This window comes from Streptopelia decaocto (assembly GCF_964273445.1).
Source record: "Streptopelia decaocto genome assembly, chromosome: 1".
NCBI classification, from domain to species: domain Eukaryota; kingdom Metazoa; phylum Chordata; class Aves; order Columbiformes; family Columbidae; genus Streptopelia; species Streptopelia decaocto.
Genome location: NC_138663.1, coordinates 64,438,485 through 64,458,640, shown reverse-complemented (window position 1 = coordinate 64,458,640; position 20,156 = coordinate 64,438,485). Strand labels below are relative to the sequence as shown.

The following is a 20,156-nucleotide window of genomic DNA, read 5'->3' as shown; positions in this document are numbered from 1 at the left end:
ACCCTGTTGGTTTTGCTGTAGTAGCTACAGAACGTAACCCTTCCACTTTCCTTAAAGAGCTGTAGTCCTCACTGTGAGAAAAACACGAGACAGCTTCCATTACTGTCCCTAAAGTCAGTTACCGAAGGCCGATTTCCAGCACCATCAAATCATGTGTGCAGTCTGGAAAGATCCTATACAGTCAAAGCAAGCAGACAAATGGGTCAGAAGAAGTCAGACCACCACAGAGCTGAGAAAGCAGTCTTTTGAGTAGAAACGGACCTGAAAGGTAACATGTTTAACCAAGTGTAATTTTGGTGTAATTTGAAAGCAGTTCCTTTCAACCACTGCTGCCCCTGGTGAAGTACACTTCTCTTGAAGGTGCAGACACAACAGAGTTAAACAGCTGCATCTGTGACCTAAGAATTGATGCTGTGGGGCTGGGGGGAGATTACCTCTGGAGATGGAGGACTTTGAGGTTGGGGCCATTTTTTCCTCCTCCTCTTTTTCACGGATGTGTGTCCAGTGCACATCTGCCAGGATCTCCAGAGGATCAACAGGATTTACAATCTGCTGCAGTCTAAGGTTTCCAGCTAGCAGGAGGAGGGCATGGCGCACCAGGTTGTAGGCAGGGTGGTACGAAGGACAGGGAGGAAGAGAGGGGAGAACAGTGGAAAGGAAAGGTAATACATCATAGGAAAGGAAATAAGAAAAGAAGAAAAGAAAATATTACTGGCTGAGATCAGTTTGCAAGACAGACAGAAAAAGCTCAGCATTGTCTCTGCACGCATACACCAATACAGCTCTCCCTCATACTTCCCATCAAAGCTGAGTAATGCCATTCCAAGGGGCAGAGATACACTATTAAAACATCACTGTAGATTATCTCTATTGCAAGCAGCTTCGCTGAAAAGAAAGACAATCTCTGGGTGTCCAACAGTATGTAGTACGTAAATACCAATTTCGCAGAAATTTCCAGTTCCTTCAGCCTATTCATTATGATTATTGCCAAAGACATCTTGCTCTTAAAGGCAAGGGACAATCTGCATTGTAGTTTGATGCACCAAAACAAAGTCTTTCATTCCCTACTAGTGGGTTAAGCACTCCTTTCTATGCTGGGTGCATATTTCTTTGTGGATTAAACTACATGATGGATCTCAGAGTTTCGTGTGTATATGTGCGTGTATGCACACATGGGCGCACACTTACTTCAGCACTTAAACCACTAATTTGTTTGCTCTTGCTCTTTTGTACTGACTTCTTCAAAGGGTAGAATTTTTTCTGAAGAACAGCAGCTTTTTCATTATGACTTAACAGCCCCCCCACCTTCCCAGAAGGGACTTCCTGTCACACAAATGAATTCGTTTAAAAGAAACAGCATTACTTCTCAACTACCTGCCTACACAAAGCTGAGCTATTCACTGAGTGTCAAAGGGACCAACAGGCATTAAAGCAACCAATAAGCAACATGCTTAACTGCTGCAGAATACCCACTTTGTGAGCATCCACCCTGAGATGAGTATTATAGTCACAGACCCTGTCTTTATTGCTATTTGCTATGGGAGTATAGCTCAGGTTTTATTTACCCATAATAAAATAACTCATTCTATGTGGGACAGGCGTTCAGTGACTGCAGGAGCGGTCTTCAAAAGCAAATGAGACGCATCCTGAAAAGTAAAACGTCCACTTACTTTATAAAGTAGGAAGCCAATTTTCACAATAGCTGGATTACCACTGAGTAGGGTAAAACACTGTTTCAGCAGTTTAGCACCTCAAAAGCAATTAGATTTTTGTATGGTGAACTAGCGTTTGAAGGAAAGAAGAAACATTAGCAGCATCTAGAGGTTGCAATCATTATTTCCTGCTGTCTCATTTTAATGAAGTTCCTCTCTCCCAGCCATGTTTTCCCCAGACATGACAAAATGTTTGGGACTTCTGTTTCAGGAATGACTGTGTGTGACATTTGGCATTAAAACTGCAGAAGAAACAGGCAGAAGGAACTGCAGGAAGGACAGAATCTGGTTGTTAAAGGAGAAAAGGGTTCAGAAGCACAAACTCAAATGCAGAGTGGGATTCACAATTTAGTCAAGTATTTAGCAGTTTTATGTCTCTGTGGCTTCATCAGAGAGCTTTCGTATCAGTTGTCACAACTGCATGGTCTACCAGAGCTACTGGACAACCTGCAAGGACAGGAACCCGGGCTTTTCTCACTCTGCACCAAAGCACTCACATGCAGGCCCCAAGATAAGTAGAGTTAGCATTTGCATTGCCACGCAAAATTTTGTGTTAAAAGGTTTAGGTTTGCCAGCAATGGCTGAGAAGTATATAGTCACTCAGCAAGGCTCGGAAAGAGCAGGTCCCACGTGATCTGCACGTTTTAAAATGGATTTCTCTGGGATTTAGACCAGTGTAACATACACATCTTCAGTTACTCCATGAGTCTCTAGAGAGAGGCCTCAGCCTGTTTTGCACAGGACATGGGTCCTTCTCACCTTTTCCAGTAAATAAACCACAGCACAGCCAGCCATGTAGGACTGTTACTTGGCTAACAGGCAAAACTAAAGTTTCCTTGAGGTCTAAATGCTTGAGAATTTCAAAGAACTCCTGGTGTAGCCTTCCCTCAAAGCTGCCTGCTAAGCTTTGCAGGAAGCTGGACGCTTATTTAATTGGCCGCCCATACAGGGAAATAGATAAGAGAAACCGTGACAACATTAATTGCACTTACATTTGGAAAGGTAGCCCTCCTCCGGTTGCACCTACCAGCACTTTATAAGGAGTGGGCAGTCTCAATGTTTAACAGAATGACAAGACACCCACAAATCAACTCCTTAGGAGCCAGGTCTAAAGCACACTGCAACTGTAATGGGGGAATTTCTTCAGTTATGCTCTTCAGCCATATTAATAATACTTCTCATTCTTTCCATCAGAGAAGTTAAATTGGAGAAAAATATAACTGCTCTTCCTTTTTTTTTTTTTAAAAAAAAAAAAGGTCAGAAGCCAAACTACAGTTGTTACAACCACAAGCTGCAAAATATGCAGTCTGACAACTGCATATGCCCTCTTACCTGCAGGAAGGCACTTGGATTTTCCTTTTATGTGTTCTGGCTCTAATGAACCACATTGAGGAAATAAGGGATTAACAAGCTATTAGGACCAAGTGCTTAAAAAAAAAAGCAACCATCAGAAATAAACTGCAAGAGAATGCATCATGTAACATAACACAACCAGTTAGACTGGAATGTCAGATTAATTTTATTCCCATTATATGACTGTTTGAAAAATCGTGAGGGATTGCCACAGCTTGATTAGCTTCCCCCATGGACTCTCCCACAGACACACACAAAAGACAACAACAAAAAAATGCAAGTTTGCTGACACAAGCCATCTAAAGGCAGGACTTCTGATGTATCCCATGTGGCTGACATATGGCACAGGTACAATTAGACTGTGTGTATAGAACAAATCTGAAACTTCTAAATGTGCAGGGGTCACTGTCCATTCACATTACAACAGAAAATTGCCCAGGCTTTCTAGATATCCTGAGCTACCTGACAGCTTTATCTTTTGCCTAAAACCAGTGGCCATGTCAGACCTGACCTATGGCATTTGAACAGGGAGATGAAGACAACAAAACCTACCAAATTAGTTTTTAGGGAGCTGGTAAAGCAATTAAGTACAACTCAGAAACTTCTCATGTGGGACCTGCTCTTTAAAACATTCCCCCCTCCTTCGGGGAAATGGAAGTGGAGATGGTATACGGGTACCTTTAAATGTACCCGTGTCCTCTTCATTTGAGAGATGTTGAAGCCAGAGGCCTTGCTGCAGCTCTTTCTCCCAAGGGCAATACTCTCCCTCTACAGCAGAGGGAACCACACATCCATATATAACACCAGACACGCGTTTACACACACAAGCGATGGAGAGACAGAAAGAGAGAGAGAGAGAGAAAGGACAGGATCAGAAAGAGAGACTGTCTGGAAATCCAGGGACTCCCCTACTCCTCCTGTATTCAAAGTGTATGACAGGAAAACTGCTTGAAAGAAACAAAGTCCATCTGGGAACACCATGGTTTAGCAGACTGAACACACAACATGCATGTTACCGTACTTAAAAAGCAGTCTTGACTTCCACAGACTTCAGTTATGGAGATATAGTTCCTATGCTGAAAAAGTCGCCAAGCAGCCTGCTGAGCTCATCAACAAACCTGCCACTAGGGCTCAAAAACCTGGACCTCTGCTTGCAGTAGGTGGCCAAAGACCTTTAAGAAGAAGCTCTTTGGAGTCTGCTAGTCTTCACAAAAAGGAAATGTGAGTACAAAGACAACATCAGCAAGAAATTTGGCATGGTGGTGAAACACTGGAAACATGTCTATTCTCAGCACAAACTTTGCATTTTGATGACTGAGACAAACACAGGGGAAGGAGTCTTTCCCTAAGATTTTCCACAGAAATCCCTCAGAGCTAAAATGGAAACCATCTGAACTCCTTGATTTCTGAAGACGTCTTTTAACTAAGGAGAGCTATAAGTAGCTTCTCCTGGGATGCCCTGATGACAGTTACAGGGCATTACCCCTGAGCAAGGCACTCTGCGAAACTGAAAACACTGCCTCCACAATGCTTCCAGTTCTTGCTGCCAAAGAACAAAGGGCACATTCAAATCCAACTCCCAATAATAGTAAAAAACAACAATAAAACAATACAGTGTCACAAAGCTGTGAATTGCACATGTTGGCATGGTGTATGGGAAGCATATTGTGCTGGTACTAGTGCTGTAACTGCCCTGTGGGCAAAGATCTGCATCCAGAATGATCGCCTAAAGCTTTCCTTGACAGCAATCCCCTCGAAAATCAAAGCAATAAAGCAGTGAAAGAAGAAGGAAAGTTTTTTAAGGCAAATATTTCTCATTCTGCATGGCAAATACTCAACTCAGTTTTCCCTGCTGTCTAGCAGAAAGTAAGAACAAATCAATCTAACCTTCACTTGACTCCTCGTCTTCCTCCTCTTCATCTTCCTCCTCCTCCTCCTCATCTTCTTTGTACTCAATCTCATGATTTTCCTCAGCCTCAATCTCTTCTTCACTCTTTCCCTTCAGAAGGGCATGGATACGCACAGCCTCTTTCCACGGCACACCACCCAAGTCTGAAGGGGGTTGCTGAGGCAGCAGTAGTTCATCTTCCTCCTCCTCATCTTCCTCTTCCATCTCAGACTCTGAACTACTGTAAGGGTTTAGAAGAAAGATAAAGAAACAAGCCGTTAATGTTTCCTAGATCAGTCTTAGATCACTGACAGGTTGTTTCAACACATTCAAGTCCCAAACTTATGATGGAAATCATAATACTAATTTTCTGCTTTCAGTGTTTCATAGGCATTTTAGCTTCAGCATCATGTGTGGGCTGTAGTATGGTCCTTGCCCTGCTTCTTTTAAAGAAGGTGAAGCAGCAGAAAAGTGCCTGTGAAGCCAAGTCCAAATATTTGTGCAGCATTAATTGTTACAGTTCGTGACCATTCTGGAATACTGCAGAAAGAAACTACTTTCCTCATATCACATTGCTTTGGATAAACTGATGCAAGAGTGCTTAGCAGTGTCATAATGTAGAAGGTCACATCTCTCCATAATGGCAGCTACTGCTAGCATTTTGGATAACTAAGATGTTTTTGGCACTTGCTGGAGTGAACCACAGAAGGCTTTTCGAGTAGAAAGAACAAACAACAAAACTATCAAGCTAAAGGATACACAATGTGAGGTAAGGAGAGCTGGAGAAAAAAAATCCTCACTTTTCTACATCACAGACAGAACTATAATATGTATTCAATTAAGTACATAGTGTACATAGTGGTAAGAAACTGTAGGAAACAGTGCAAGGATAATTACAACAATAGCTTATTATTCTCACAGCAAAGTCTAAAACATGCAAAACAGTAAATCATTAGTGCTTTTTAGTAGACATCTCATCTGAATTCTAAAAGATGCTCAGTATAATCAGTAGGGGTAAGAAATGTAAATGCCTATACGACGACGTTTGATCTAGCTCGCTCTTACATGGTGGACTACCTAGATGTACTGGGGAGAAAAAGATGGTTGCATTTGTTACTGGAAAAAGAGAACGTGAACTAAAGCACATACAGAGAGCATATCTGCAACGTGAAAAGGTCATATGCCTTTGTTCTTCCTTAACAGATCATTGTCAGAAAAGAACTGCATTAGTTGGATGCTTCACATATAAATCTGAAAAGGCCCAAATTCATCTGGATTAAAGGAGTAAACTGTTTGTGAATAGCTAAAGTTTGGGTGGATCATCTGAGAACAGTGTTCTACTTCTGCTGCTTCCTTGTGACAGCTGTTGCTGTACTTAACAGCCTTTAGCAGAAGCCATTCCATATAGACAATAAGAGGGAAAACTGACAAGTTGAAAATAATGAAGTTTAAATTTCACGTAGTTCTATAAAATATAGCTTGTACAGTTGCAATCCTGTTTCCCATACACAGATTCTGTTACATGAGCACTCACTGTGTGGCAATCTGACACTTTTCCAAAGAATGATTCATGGCAGCACCCTTTGTCTTACATTGCAGATAAACATATTCAGGCACAGAACGTCAAATTAGTCTAACACTACATGAAGATATCATATTTAGATAATTTTATCCATCTACCTGTCTGAGAATCTATTTTTGATGGCAAACTTAATAAAGAAAACACCACTTTTTCCATGCTCTGATTGTAACACACTTCTGCCCATAGGTTCTTATATTCCCGCCACAGTTCTGTATATATATAACACATTATTTTGCTCCAATTACAACCCACTTTTTCATAGCATAAACCAAATACTTATTTTTAAGAGGTTGCCTGGTTTTCACATGCTAAATACTGAATACACTGTTGCATGCCATGGACTCAGTGCATATTCCAAGAGACCAAAGCATTTTCCAAAGGCTTTAGGCAGACACTGTCACAGAGATAAAAAGTGACGTTCCCCACCTCCCTGATTAACTTCCCCATCCTTTGGTATGGAAACAAACCTGACAGGTGCTGCATGCTGGGGTTTTTGCATGCTGTCAATAAGGTTTACTGCTGCTCAAACTGTTGCCATGACAGCTGAATGGGAAGAGCTGCTGCTCTTCAACCAGCTTGCTTACCTCATGTAATATTGACGACATAAATTCTTTACCACATAGCTCACTTTACCTTCTTTGGCTTTTATTTATAACTTGGTTTTTGTCTGACCTTTGAATACAGAGAAATGAGAAGCTGAAAGATAGCGGTGAGATAGGCTGGTATAGTGGCCATTCCTTTCAGCATGGCAACCCCAAGCCACAGGAATTACTTCAACAGATACAACCTTTTTCTTTTTTTTTTTTTCCTATAAAGCAGAAACCAAAGCAGGTTGCTTTATAGAATTTGTATTAGCTGTTGAATATCTCATTTAAAAAAATGCACCTACACAGATTTAGTGCTGAGCAGAGGAACCAAAACCTAAACTGGAAATGAAGCACTTATACACGCCCATCCAGCACAAGCTGCCTTTGACGCTCCTTTGAAAGGCCACATGGTATTATACCAAAACTGTAGATGACATACTGGGAGTTACTGCATGTTAAAGGGGATAAATAAGGCATCTAAACAGTTTTCTGCCCCTCAAAAGCTGTATAGTCAGGGTTTGATAGCTTAAATGATTTTTTTTTTCATTTTGAAGTTTAAACAAGATTAACTCTCCTTTGAAATAAATATACACTGAAAACTGCTTTCTGTACATTTTCACCAGTGTACACGCTCCTAAGTGTGCGTGTGATGGGAAGCTGTGCACCAAAATGTGTGGTCTCTGCTTGATTTAGAGATAACACCTTAATGAACCTTGAAGCCGAATCCATCTCTCCATATGACACAGGAACAAAAAGCTCCCCATCTCCTCCGCCTGCTCCTAACCCTGCGGCACTTCACCAAGACAGTGAAGATGATCAAATCAGGGCTTTGCTTGGCTTGTTACAAAAGTCAAACTTTTTTCTTTTGTTGCTGAAAAAGTGGTCAGATTTTTTCCTTTTTACTTTCCCCCCACACCCCCCAGGCTTTCTGTGACATATCATGGGGTGGGTAGACCTCAACAAAGGATACTCAGTAGCTCAACAGCAAATTCTCTCTCTGAAGTTTAGCCCGTACAGTCTTATCAATGCTCTGAGTAAATTGCTTGCCATATCTGGATTTGACACAGAAATTTTTCCAGGTCAAATTGACAGGGAATTTTATGTATTTTCTCCTTCCCCTCTATCACAGGGTGTGAGTTGCCCACTAAACACTGCTTTTCACATGCAAAATTATACAATGCAGTCTATTATAGACAGTAATACGCAGTTTGATCCAGGTTAAGGGAAGTGTGTATGACAAAGGGAGCTCAATGTAGCACCCTATGAGTGGAAATCAAACTCACTAACCTAATAATGGACTGTCATCAGTCCCACAATCTCACTAAACACCTCTTGGAGATGATCAACAGCTTCATGACAAAATGCCAAAACTCCACTTTTTTTTTTTTTTTTTAACTAACTCTTCTCCTTCTTTGGAATCTTCTGCCATTTACTGAGAAAGCCTACTGTGTCCTGATTTACTGAAATCAAGACCAACAATGATAATGCTGCACACTAGCAAATTTTGGTTTAGAGCTAGAAACATAAAGGGCTAAAAATCCCTCATTAATCATTAATGCCTATATTGTCACAGTTGATATAATTCCCAGGCCTGAGCAGGGAGCTAAAGGAAGGATGAGTAAAGCAAGCAGAGTTTGCATCTCCCACAAACAGTCCCATGATTATTCAACTAAAGCACTAGATAAGATCTCAATTATGTAAAATGTCAAAATAATATCTTCTAAAGAAATTAGTATGTTAAGAAATTAATCAAAAAGTATTATTTAGGTTTCAAAGAAAACAGCTGTAAAAGTTATTAGCAATTACGATGCACTAAAGTTACTCCTTTCCAGATGCTGCAGCTTCAAACTTATCAGATAAATAAATGACAGATTCTATACTACATTAATCCTGTAAATGTTTTAATGAACATTTTAATTCCTGCATTCTTCATCACACCAGTCCAATTCAATTTCACATGTATAAATGCAGTAAGGAATTTCTCATACAGCCCTATACCTGTAGGTAATGTATACACAGAATATGCTTGTAGGATCTAGGTTTCAGGAAAGCCATAACAGCATTTTCTGAGTTTATTTCAAGAAGGCTATTGGACCAACCAAAAGCTGAAAAGGTAACGATTGTTATAGCTACAAACAAATGTATATTATTAGAAACCATATCAGGATATTGAGAATCTGCAAAAAGTGTGTAATTGACTATGAAGTTCACAAGCATTCTTGATTATTTTGTCTCAATTCTTGCAACAACTATTTCCAGTACCTCTACCTGCATATATTTGGATCCTGGTGCGCTTATACATAATTTAGTGAATACAGGGAAATTTCTTAAGGTACAACATGTTCTCAACAGCCATAACTATTGCTTCAAACTAATAGCTCTCAGGTATTGCATCAGCATTCTGTCAGAATTACGTGTGTGTCAAGCTTGAATCTTTAAAGCAAAAGTGTTTGTAATACAAAACATACAGAAAAGAAGTTAACATTGGAATCCTCTCCCAATTGAATCCATGTTCTGTTTGCTCAGAAGACTCATTCGGTTTTGATATAATTTAAAAGAAGTATTTAAAAATCTCTTCCAACTTAAGACTGAATTTCTTGGTATAAGGGTACTATAGGTGTCTTCTAAGAATGGTAATAAGCTATTTAGAAGAACAGAAACTACAAAATAAAATACCTGTGCACATATGCAGAACATTGTCCACAAGGGCAACCTGGTAAATAATATGTTAACAAAGGCAAAGGGAAAAGCAGGCAAAAAGTCTGTTGGGATGGGCATAAAAAAAGCTTATGGACAGTGTGCGCTAACCTGCTGGGCACATCCTCTTCTGTTCCTTTGTCCAACACACTGCTCAGGTTATGCTCCGCTAGCGTCTCTTCGGGAACCTCTTCCAGCTCTTCTTCCCGCTGCAGGGACAGTCGGTAATTCTCCAACTCAATCCGCTCCGGTGTCCCACGCAGCCGCTTGGCAAGGCTGGGCTCTTCCAGCCCATTTACATTAGAACCTAAAGAATAAACCAGTGAATAAAAAATAAATGTGACAGTCAGAACTGTGGGTTTTTTTTAAGGAAATCGAGCAATTTGGAGAAAAAGGGCACGAGGCAGAGGGAGGTAAATAAAGCGAGAGAATACCTTATGTCATTATCCTGTTCACCACTATTGGCAGAACCTGCTGGGGAGCCAGACTGCAAGAGGGAATCTTAGTGGTTTTGGCTAATAGATGCTAAAAAGAACGTTAAATGCCCTAGTTAAGAGAGGAGACAGGGATATTTTTGCTGCAAAAACTAGAGCTGCAATGAAGTCCATGTAGCAAGTACTGGGGAAGGCCTGGTCACAGGCTGGATATGACACATATCAGGAAAGCTATGGGGCAGTCCTGCTGCTTGTTAAAATTGTTACCAGTCCGGGTAGGTCTACAGAGTTAGGAAGCAAGAAACTATTATTACTACTTAAAGACAAATATGGGAGGGAATGAAAAAGACCCACTTGGAGTGAGTTTTCACATTTTTTTTTTAGACTTGAATTCATTTGTTTTTCAATCAGCATTTGTGATTAAATGAACCACAGAGAAAAATCTAGGTGAGATGTTTGAAAGCCCAAATACCACGAATCCCAGAAAATTGCAAGGACATATGAACCAGGCAGTTGGAGAAAAGTATGAAGGGGCTTCATTCACTGTGGCACTCAAGGAGTTAAATTCTAACCTGCATTCATGTTTCTCTTTTTAAAATTCTAGTATTTTATCTTAAATTACATGCCACTATTTACCCTTAACGAGCTTATTATTTACAGAGCCCAAGCCTTCCTAGCTTCTGTTTTGCTTTGCTAAACAAGCCAACCTGCATCTCAGGAGATAAGCTCTTCAGTGTGCTGATCCTCCCCTAGGTCTCTGCACCTGTTTTGTTTTGGATTAATCTTTCCAGAACCTGCATGATTAGAATTGAACACAGTTTTCCAGATGAGGCCTTATCAGTGTAACATTCAACCTTGCCAAAAATCTCTCATCTGATACATGCTGAGAACACATTCGCCTATTTATACGCCACATAATACTGGTGGCTTTTATTTATTGACTGATATTCAGATCTTTCTCCTTCTCTGCTTTCAACTGATAAGCACTTTGCTGGTAGCCAAAATTCTCAACACTTTCTTAGTGCATGACCTGGTGCTTTCTACTATTACATTTCTATTTTTAATATTACAGTCCGCTTAGTGTATGACATGCCTATCCTCCTCTGCATTGATGAGGATTTGAAATGTTGCCTCAGCAATGAATTTAATTAGCAGATTTTTTTCCTCTTTTTGCCAGTAACCTTTGTGAAAGTATTTCAAAGATCAGTCCCCAGCTCATTTTTGTGAAAATCCACAGTCTTTAGGTGACACTCAACCCCATAATTTTCTTTTTCAGTAAAGCCTCTAATATCTCATTTAAGTCCACTTCTTAGCTATTTGACAATTCATGTACTTTATCCAATGTAACTAGTTATTTCCATGTGGCAGCCTTCAGGTGCTTTACTGAAGTCCAAACAGTTCAGATGCAGTACTTTCCCTTACAGGGGAAATCAGTTACTTCGCCGATAAAAGCTGTCAAGATAGTCTGCATAATCTTCAGTGAATACATGTCACTTGTAATACCACTTACCTTCATAACATCAAAGGACTTCACTTGCAGAACTAGCAGTCTTTAGTTTTTCCTTGAAATAAGATGTTTTATCTACTGTTTAGATTAACAGGTATATACTTGCTTACATCATATATTTTTTCTTTTTCTTTTAATTTTTTTATATGCACGTCATAAATTCTATCACCCAGTGGTCACACAGTATTACCCTAAATTAGATACTCAAGGTCCATGAGAACAGTGTGATTTAATCACAGATCATCACCACAAAGCTCACAATTTCGTTGTACAATTCTTCTACTCTTCTGAGACAAAGACTGTTTGGTGCCATTTTATTTCCACTCATTACAGTATAGAAGTATTTAAATTCTGCTTCTAACTTCATTGGGTTAGTTTCCATTTCCAAATCTCGCTACACACTGACATCTCTTGCTCCCACGTCCAATGTCATTGTCCCAACTGAAACCAGAGGCCAAGTATTCATTTGATCGCCTGACTGCACCTAAAATTGCATTTTATGTCAGCTTCACCTTCACTGTGGACCCACTTCTGCTTTCCTTATTTTGTTTTTACTTACATGCTTAGAGACTACAGCTGTTTGCTTTCCTTTCGTTTGCAAAGTCTAACCCAGCAGGAGCTTTGGCAAGGTTTACTTTATCCTCACACCTTTTGACCTCCAAGACAGTTTTTTTTTTGCTTTCTCCATCCTTTGTAGTTTCTCAGTTTATTCCTAACGGCTTGGTTTTTTTCTTTTCTTGAGAGCAATTACTCAGAACCATTCTAGTCTTTCAGACAAAACTACTTAGCCTTGCCATAATTAGTGCCATTTATTCCCAGCTCCTCTCAGAAAGATAAAATCTCACCAAGACAACTGCCAGGAGTGTTTTCCTCTCTTGTTTAGTATTATTGAGCCCTTCTATGATGTGGGCAAGTGCTGTGCTGCTGGCTGTAACTACAGGGCTTCTTTACGGTATAACCCACAGAAGCTTGCACGGGTGGCAGGTGGGAACATCACTTTGCATTTCCAGGGATACTATGGTCTCTCCCATTTCCTGCTGCTAAGCCTTATGTTGTGTTAGTATTTTCAAAGTTTAATGGAACTAGACTGCCTTTTCAGCTGGGATTCACGTTTCATTTCATTCTCTTTAGACAGTGATACCACCTCAGCCAAATCTATTTTTGTAATCCGTGTTACATTCCCCAACCCTGAGTTCACAGTAACAGGGGAACTGACCTGCGATATTGTTCCACCACTTCTGGCTGACAGTGAAAAACCAAAGGACTCTGGGTAACGCAAGAACACCAAGGTGAGGGAAAACAAAGAGGGAATATACTGAATCATCATTAAACAAGAGTTTTTCCACTTGGAACTCGTTATACACAATGGGCTCATCAGCTCAGCTACTTCAATGGAAATATCTTTTCACAAGCTGTTTTTAACTTGGTCTCTTCTGATGCATACCCTGATATAACTGCAAATTCCACAAGCAGAAAAAAAAAGGATGACGACAACAACAACAACAAAACCCACGCTTGTTTTAGTGGGGAGAAAGACTGGCAGCAATCACTCTAAGGTAAAAGAGGACTGAAAATCAAGCTGACATCACTTTATATGCATTGAGTGAACATTTATGATCTTTCAGGTATGTTATTTGAAATACAAATCATCATCACCCTTCTCATCATGAAGACCCAGTGTAACTAGTACATAGATAATCAAACCAATTCTGTCACAGGACAAACTATAAGTGGGAGTAAGTGGCTCAATGCAACTGCATTAAAAAAACTGAAAAGATGGAAAATCTACATAAATATTAATGCAAAAGGCTGTGGTCATGCCAAGATGTCCTGCGTGCTTGACAAGCACTCCATGCCTCAAAATCTCAAAGGAGTAGGAAGGACATTCTCAGTGCTTTCTATAATTAATTTATAATCCATATACTTGAGATGCAGGATTGGTCACATCCCTCCACTTCTGCAAAGAAAACAGCTCTACATTGGAGAACATGATACAGAAACTTAACTGATTGCCAGCTTCAGCAACAGTTTTCTAGGAGTTTGGTCTATATGGACCATTTGGTCTATTGGTTTTGTTTATAAAATGTTCCATGAAAACTTATTCTGGCTAGCTGCAAAGCCATTGGCAAATTTGTTACCAAATGTGAAACAGGAGAAATGCTATGGACAGCCGACTTTCTGCACTAAAAATGTCATCAGCTATCAGAAGGAAAAGCATTACAGTTCACAAACAGACTTAAGGCATCAAAGTGTGAGATACAGGTATCGTTAACATGATAAGATAATGAAACAGTTTGCTCACGTTACGTTATAAAGTTCACACCAATTTGAAGTTATAATAAGAAACTATAAATAGAGATAAGGAAATCTGAAGCTTTGCTACCCGCTTTTCCTCCATACATATATATATATATGTATGTGTATACATATATGGTGCTACATGCATGGGCAAGGTCTATTCCAACACAGTTCTAGTAGGTGATAAAGCTTATTCTCTAATGTTCCTCTGGAGGGGAAAGGTGCTTCTCTCAAATCATTACATTGTATTCCCCAGACTGTTTTGTAGCTTGTGGGTGAGAGATAACAGCTGCAGAGTGCACCCATTAACCATTAGCTGACATTTCACCTTGTCAGCGCACACAGGCCCAAAGAGCCAAAAGTCTGTGACCACTCACAACTGAGAGAAAAGGGACATGTGCGAGGAAAAAAAAATATCTATGTTGTTAGGCAGAGAGGGGAGCTACCTGAAAACCAAGAGCAGCTTCTCATGCAATCGACTCATCAGTTAAAAATCCACAAGCAACATCCAAAATAAGACACATTTTAAAATCTGATTCTTTACTTTGGAAGAGTCAGTGGGCCGTGAACGTTCCACAGGTCATCCAAAGGGAACTGTTTTTCCTACCAGGACAGGCTGCTTAGCTGTTAGATGAAAGCTGCCAGAGTCCTTTATTTACCTCAACCTTGACACAGCCTGCCTCCTGTAAAGAAAATCGTATGATCAGAGGTAACATTCCTACACCAAACCGCTCCTCGTCTGCATGAATGTGTCCTTTTCCAGCAACGTTGGTGATTACTGGAAGGCTTGAGAAGCTCCTCTTGAAAGAGGATCCCATCTCGATTTTCAGCTAGTACTACCTTGCTCTGTAAAATCTACAGATTATTCTCATGAGCTAGAGGAAATCTTGCCAAGGTTACTCCCTGATGTAACACTTGCTGAAGGTGCAGGAGAAAACTAGGAACTGGAGAACAATGAATTCTTCCCAAAGGGAAACTACCTGCTTATCTTACTAGAATTTATTTTTCACTAACCATGCAGTACCTCCAGACTTCCTTTTCTTAGTCCAATCTGTTAAGAATGCAAGCTCTCTAAGTTAAATGTCATCTCTTGTGAAGTGTGGGTCCAGTATTTTGCAGACTCAGCTGTGGCCTTGGGGAGATACAGAAATTAAAATAGAGGAGTCTGCTGTGAAACATGTGCAAAAGGGTGAAGGAATTAATACATTTCTCAGGAAAATCTTCATTCTCAATTTCTCAGATCTTGTGCTTTTAGGATAATGTGAAACACTGTACTTGTTGGTTTTCATTTGTCTCTTCCAAACTTTTCAATTGCTCCTACCTCCATACAATTGTTTGAGAACACAACTATGTCAGATAAAACAACTCCAATAGAAACAGCAGCATATTGCATATGACAAATAACAGAGATGGAAGATGGGAACTTTTCTGTAGGAGTTCAAAAGTGATGCAGCCAGGTCTGAGTCAGAAATGCCAAAAGTCCTCAGGTTCTGTTGCCATTAATTTCTAGGAAATTTTGGGTTAAGGTTTCTGAAGTGTGCTTGCAGTTCAGCAAACATTATCGCTGAGGTATAGAGAAGGCACTAAACGAGATCCAGCAGCATTTTTAGGCTTCCCATTTTTCATCTGTGTTAACATCAGATGGAGTTTCAGTTTTTTTCCCAGAAGTTTCACCCTCACCCATTTCAATTCCATTAACAGCCTCTTTGTATTCCAACTCCACTTCTCATTTAAGGGCCTCAAAATGTTTTACAAGAATTAGCATATTCAAACAAACCTATTTTGGAAGTAGGTAAGCACTGCAGAGGCATTGCGCAAGTCCAGACACAGAGACTAAATACCAGCAAGGCAGTCTCACAACAGACTACTGGTAGCACCAGAACCAGCAGGATCCAGAATGCCCAACTTCAACCCTTTAAGTCACGATGTAACGCTTTGAAGTAAGAAAGGGACTAAGATATGTTGGATTTTAAGTGTAATGATTACATGATTTACGTTAGCAGGTTGAGCAATGACACCTCATATGAGATGCTCACTGTGCTCAGCACAGCATGTATTAAAAAAAAAAAAAGAAATCTTAATACCAAGGCCCACTCTTGGATGCTGCACATATTGAAGCAGTAAGTCAATTAAGACATTCCATTTAAATAATTGCAAGTGATTTCTTCTGAGAGACATAGCCAGAATTCCTATCCTTAATCCTCTTCAAATTTAGTATCAAGCCACTGTTAACAACTTCACAGTAAGATATATTAAAACATGTAGATGGCAACTCTAAAGTGACCTGCAGAAGCATGTTAAATGGAAAAGATTCTTTTTTAAGGGTTAGGAAAAGGTTTAAAGTTTTAAATCTAGGGCATCCACTCTTAAAAATTTATCTTCTTTTTTAAGAAATATCTCCAGGAAACCACTGGAAAGAGGCCAGCAGGTCTGGTGAATTCTTGTCACTGGTTCTTCACACAGCCTCACATCACCTACTGCAGAACTGCACAGATCCTGACAAGATCCCCTGAATTTTGATAAGCACATCCTCAAAGACAAAGGGGATAAAACAATACCTGCTCAAATAGAAAAAAGAATGCATTTATTCAAACATAAATACTTAGTAGTCAATGTTATTTTGATAGAACGTCTCAACTTTTTCTCTTACTGTCCTCAGGTATTCCCAAACCCTCAGGGAGCTGTATGGAGAAGCTATCAAATCTTGAACTTTCTGATGTCTCTGTTTCCAGTTTGACCCATAACATGTTCCACTAAATAAAAAGGCCATGAATTCAAAGAGGACAGTATGCTAAGAAAAACAAAGTCTATTCATAAGCAAGATATCCAGACTGCGCACGCACAGGATTTAAAATGAGCTCAAACCTGAAGATGGCTCTACTGAAATTCTTTTGTAATGCACACTTATCAATCACAACAATAAAAAGTAGCTAAGTGTTATAGAAGATATGCTCTACTGAGTCAAAGCTCTTGGAGTTTGACACAGGAACTGTATGTATGCAAACTGTGTTACGCAGGTTGGACTTGGATCAATAGAGCTGTCCTTAAACTGACATTTAAAATCTATAGAACTAAGGAGGAGACAGAGGAGAACAGCAGCTCTGCCTAGCCTAGCAGAAGAAAAAGGGGTTTGCCATGGAGCAACCAACATACTTGACACCTCTATTACCATGTCAAAGCTCAGTTCTCAAACTGTCAAGTCAAGCAAATCTTCCTAGCAAATCAGAGACCTAAGGAGAAAAATGGGGAGATGAAGCTGTACAGACAGAAAGGTGTTTTGCCTAAATATTCTCTGATGCAGCAGAGTTATCTAAGAACCAGCTGACCAAGAAGTTTTATAGTATTACTTGATTCAAGAGCACACAGCACACAAAACAAAAATCAGTGACATTCCCAAGACAGCCTGCCCCACCCCCCCAACCCCAATTATAATGTGTATAGGAACTACTGACAGCTAAAATATTCAAGGGATTCTGAAACAGATACCCCAGAAACAAACATGACGATGTAAAACCTCCTTCACACATTCCACAACCTCCAGCTAGAATTAAGTTCTTCATGTGTCAGATACTGCCAGTAAATGTGGAAGCTCCTTCTTCGTAATTATGAAAGTGAATTGGACTGACTACTGAATGAAATTAGTAACTTACATGTTTAGCTTGTGGATGTTGCAGTATTTTCTCCCACCCTCACACTATTTTTGTTAAAATAGACTTTTAGAATTGTCAAAACAGACACTGACAAAAACACTGCTCCCTAAAACATCTGTAGGGCAAAGCCTAGAAACAGCTGTCAATTTGATTGACCCGACCTTCCCTAGTTTTTAGTGGAAGCAACCAGAAATGAATAGAATTAACTAGTTATGCTTCAAGATTATCTGTAATTTATATTTATGTCTTGAAAACAAATCAAAATAAATCTGCAACTTATGCTTTCAAGTTATACTTGAGAAATATTAATAGATGGTGTTTTTCATATGCAGATGTGTGAAGTAGTAGCATTACACAATGAAAGTTTAAAGCTCAGTACATGGTTTAACAATACAGAAAAGCTGTCTCATTGCAGCAGAGGTATAGATGAATCCGGGAATATAGCTATTTTTCACTCCTGGAAAGAGTCCAGTGTTGTTAGTTGGTGGGTGGAGAAAAGGAACAGGGGAAAGGAGCTATTAGGTCACCTAATCCAAGCCCCAGGGAACACCACTAAGCCTGATTCTCCTTATTGCATCTTTTCTGGCAGAAAATATTAACATTTGTATAGATTTTGCTTTTACTGCTGCTGAAACAGGTTTCCAGTACTAGAGATGTAAAATCCCTACATCAATTTATATTAAATGATATTAAATTTATATTAAATTATTATCAATTTAAATTAAAATATGCCTATTACTCAGGAATATTGGTAAATCAGTAGCATATTACCCATCATTTTCTATTTTGCTGGTATCACCTAAGCTGTCTGAGCTCTCTCCAGTATTTTGATTAGCTCTATCATATGTTGCTTGGCCTCGTTTCCATGTCCTGAAAGAAGCTGAGTGTGGGAAGGCTGAAGAGCACTAAAGGATAATCTGGCTAAAGATTATAACATTACTTTGCAGGTGTAAATTCTGCCCTGGAAGCTATTCAAGGTATGTTACCTCAAAAGACCACCTGGGATGAGGCACATTCAGGGACCAGTAGGGAGGAAAAGGAAAGGCAAGGTGAGAGAGACCACACTATATTTTAAAATCACGACAACCTTGGCTTATGAAGTCTTCCCTTTTTTTAAGTTTCGTTTTGAGTAACTTCTAAATTAAGATTCAATAGTGATTGTCCAGTTATCATCCAAAGAGTAACTCCTTTAATGTTGTTACACAGAAATCCTCTACTGTCTCCTCTACCCCATTAGACTTCATATAGTTTGTTCATTGCAGCATCTGTTTCTCGCCACTTGTACACAGCAGCCCTCCAGAACCTCTCATTTCACCAGGAGGGATCAGAGAGGTGATTCCCACTGTGCAAACAGCAGAACACCGAACCAAGAACATTTCCATCTAAAGGTAGCATGAGAACTTACCAATACAAATATTGCCTGCTTTCTGTAGAAACTGGTACTTCCACTTCCACCTTGGACACTGGATGATGTTTTGATCATTAAAGATCATACATATCATACATAATAAATGACCGTGGACTATCAAGTTGCTTTCAGTTTCCCGTTCAAACTGTGCTCAGATTCAAAATATGGCTTTGAAATGGACATCTCCTTTCAGCTACTGAGCTAATAACCACTGTCTCTTCTGTTGCAATGTATGACAGATTTCCATAATCACTGGATCTCAGAATATGTTTAGATACTAACCATGTCCTTACTTAATTTCTATCATTTGTGTCAAGATTATGAAGTGCTGCAAACGGAACAGGCTGAAATTTGAGTCTGGCAGTTACAGGAAAATATGCTGAGGAATACTTGCCCTAAGTAAAACCTCCATATACTTCAAAAAGCATTGACATCTGCTCCCTCATTCTGTTGCATACTTTTCTATCATCTACATTTATCTCACATGCTCTTGTATAACTTGTAAAGCAACTGAATATTCCAAGCAATCCAGAGCTTCATGTCTTAGTGGGAATTTTACTGAAACTAAGAAAATTCTTCTGTATAGGTATATAGCTGTGTATATTCAAAATCTGCCCCGGTTCCTAAAAGAAAGCTTCCAAAATACACATTACTGATTAAAGATAACTTATGCATCAGTTCTGATGTTTTAAATCACTGAGTTACCCAAGCCTGAAAGTATTCGAAACATCTCTTGGGTAAAAAAGTCCTATTTTTAAACAGTTCTACCCGCAAGCCATCAGATAAACTTCTATAACAGCAGAAAGGACAGTTATGAAATTTTCCTAAAAAAGAAAACACAGCCTTCTGGGATGACAGCAAACATGAGAAACGTCAGACTAAACTACATTTTTGAGAGAAGATGTAAGCAACTAAAAAGAACATAGAAGTGCCATCTCATCCTTAAAGAGCATCTGCCCAGTGTTATTTGGAAACCCTAAGCTAAGCTTTACATTGCCAGGATCATCTCAGCAACCACTGTTTCGCCTTCCTCCACAAAT

The 20,156-nt window shown here is 39.6% G+C and overlaps 1 protein-coding gene across 17 annotated transcripts in view; it reads right to left on the bottom strand.

Moving 5' to 3' along the window:
- Positions 1-20,156, bottom strand: part of MICAL3 (microtubule associated monooxygenase, calponin and LIM domain containing 3) — a 163,674-nt gene that overhangs the window by 40,633 nt on the left and 102,885 nt on the right. For 14 of the 17 annotated variants that reach the window (XM_082043994.1, XM_082043998.1, XM_082043999.1 and 11 more), the window contains 4 exons: positions 9,931-10,126; positions 4,953-5,194; positions 3,744-3,833; positions 435-572 (listed from right to left, as the gene is read on the bottom strand). In XM_082043994.1, coding sequence (XP_081900120.1) covers positions 435-572; positions 3,744-3,833; positions 4,953-5,194; positions 9,931-10,126 — 666 coding nt within the window. The remainder of the gene's footprint in view (positions 1-434; positions 573-3,743; positions 3,834-4,952; positions 5,195-9,930; positions 10,127-20,156) is intronic. The other 3 variants (XM_082044005.1, XM_082043989.1, XM_082043992.1) reach the window with 1 other exon arrangement.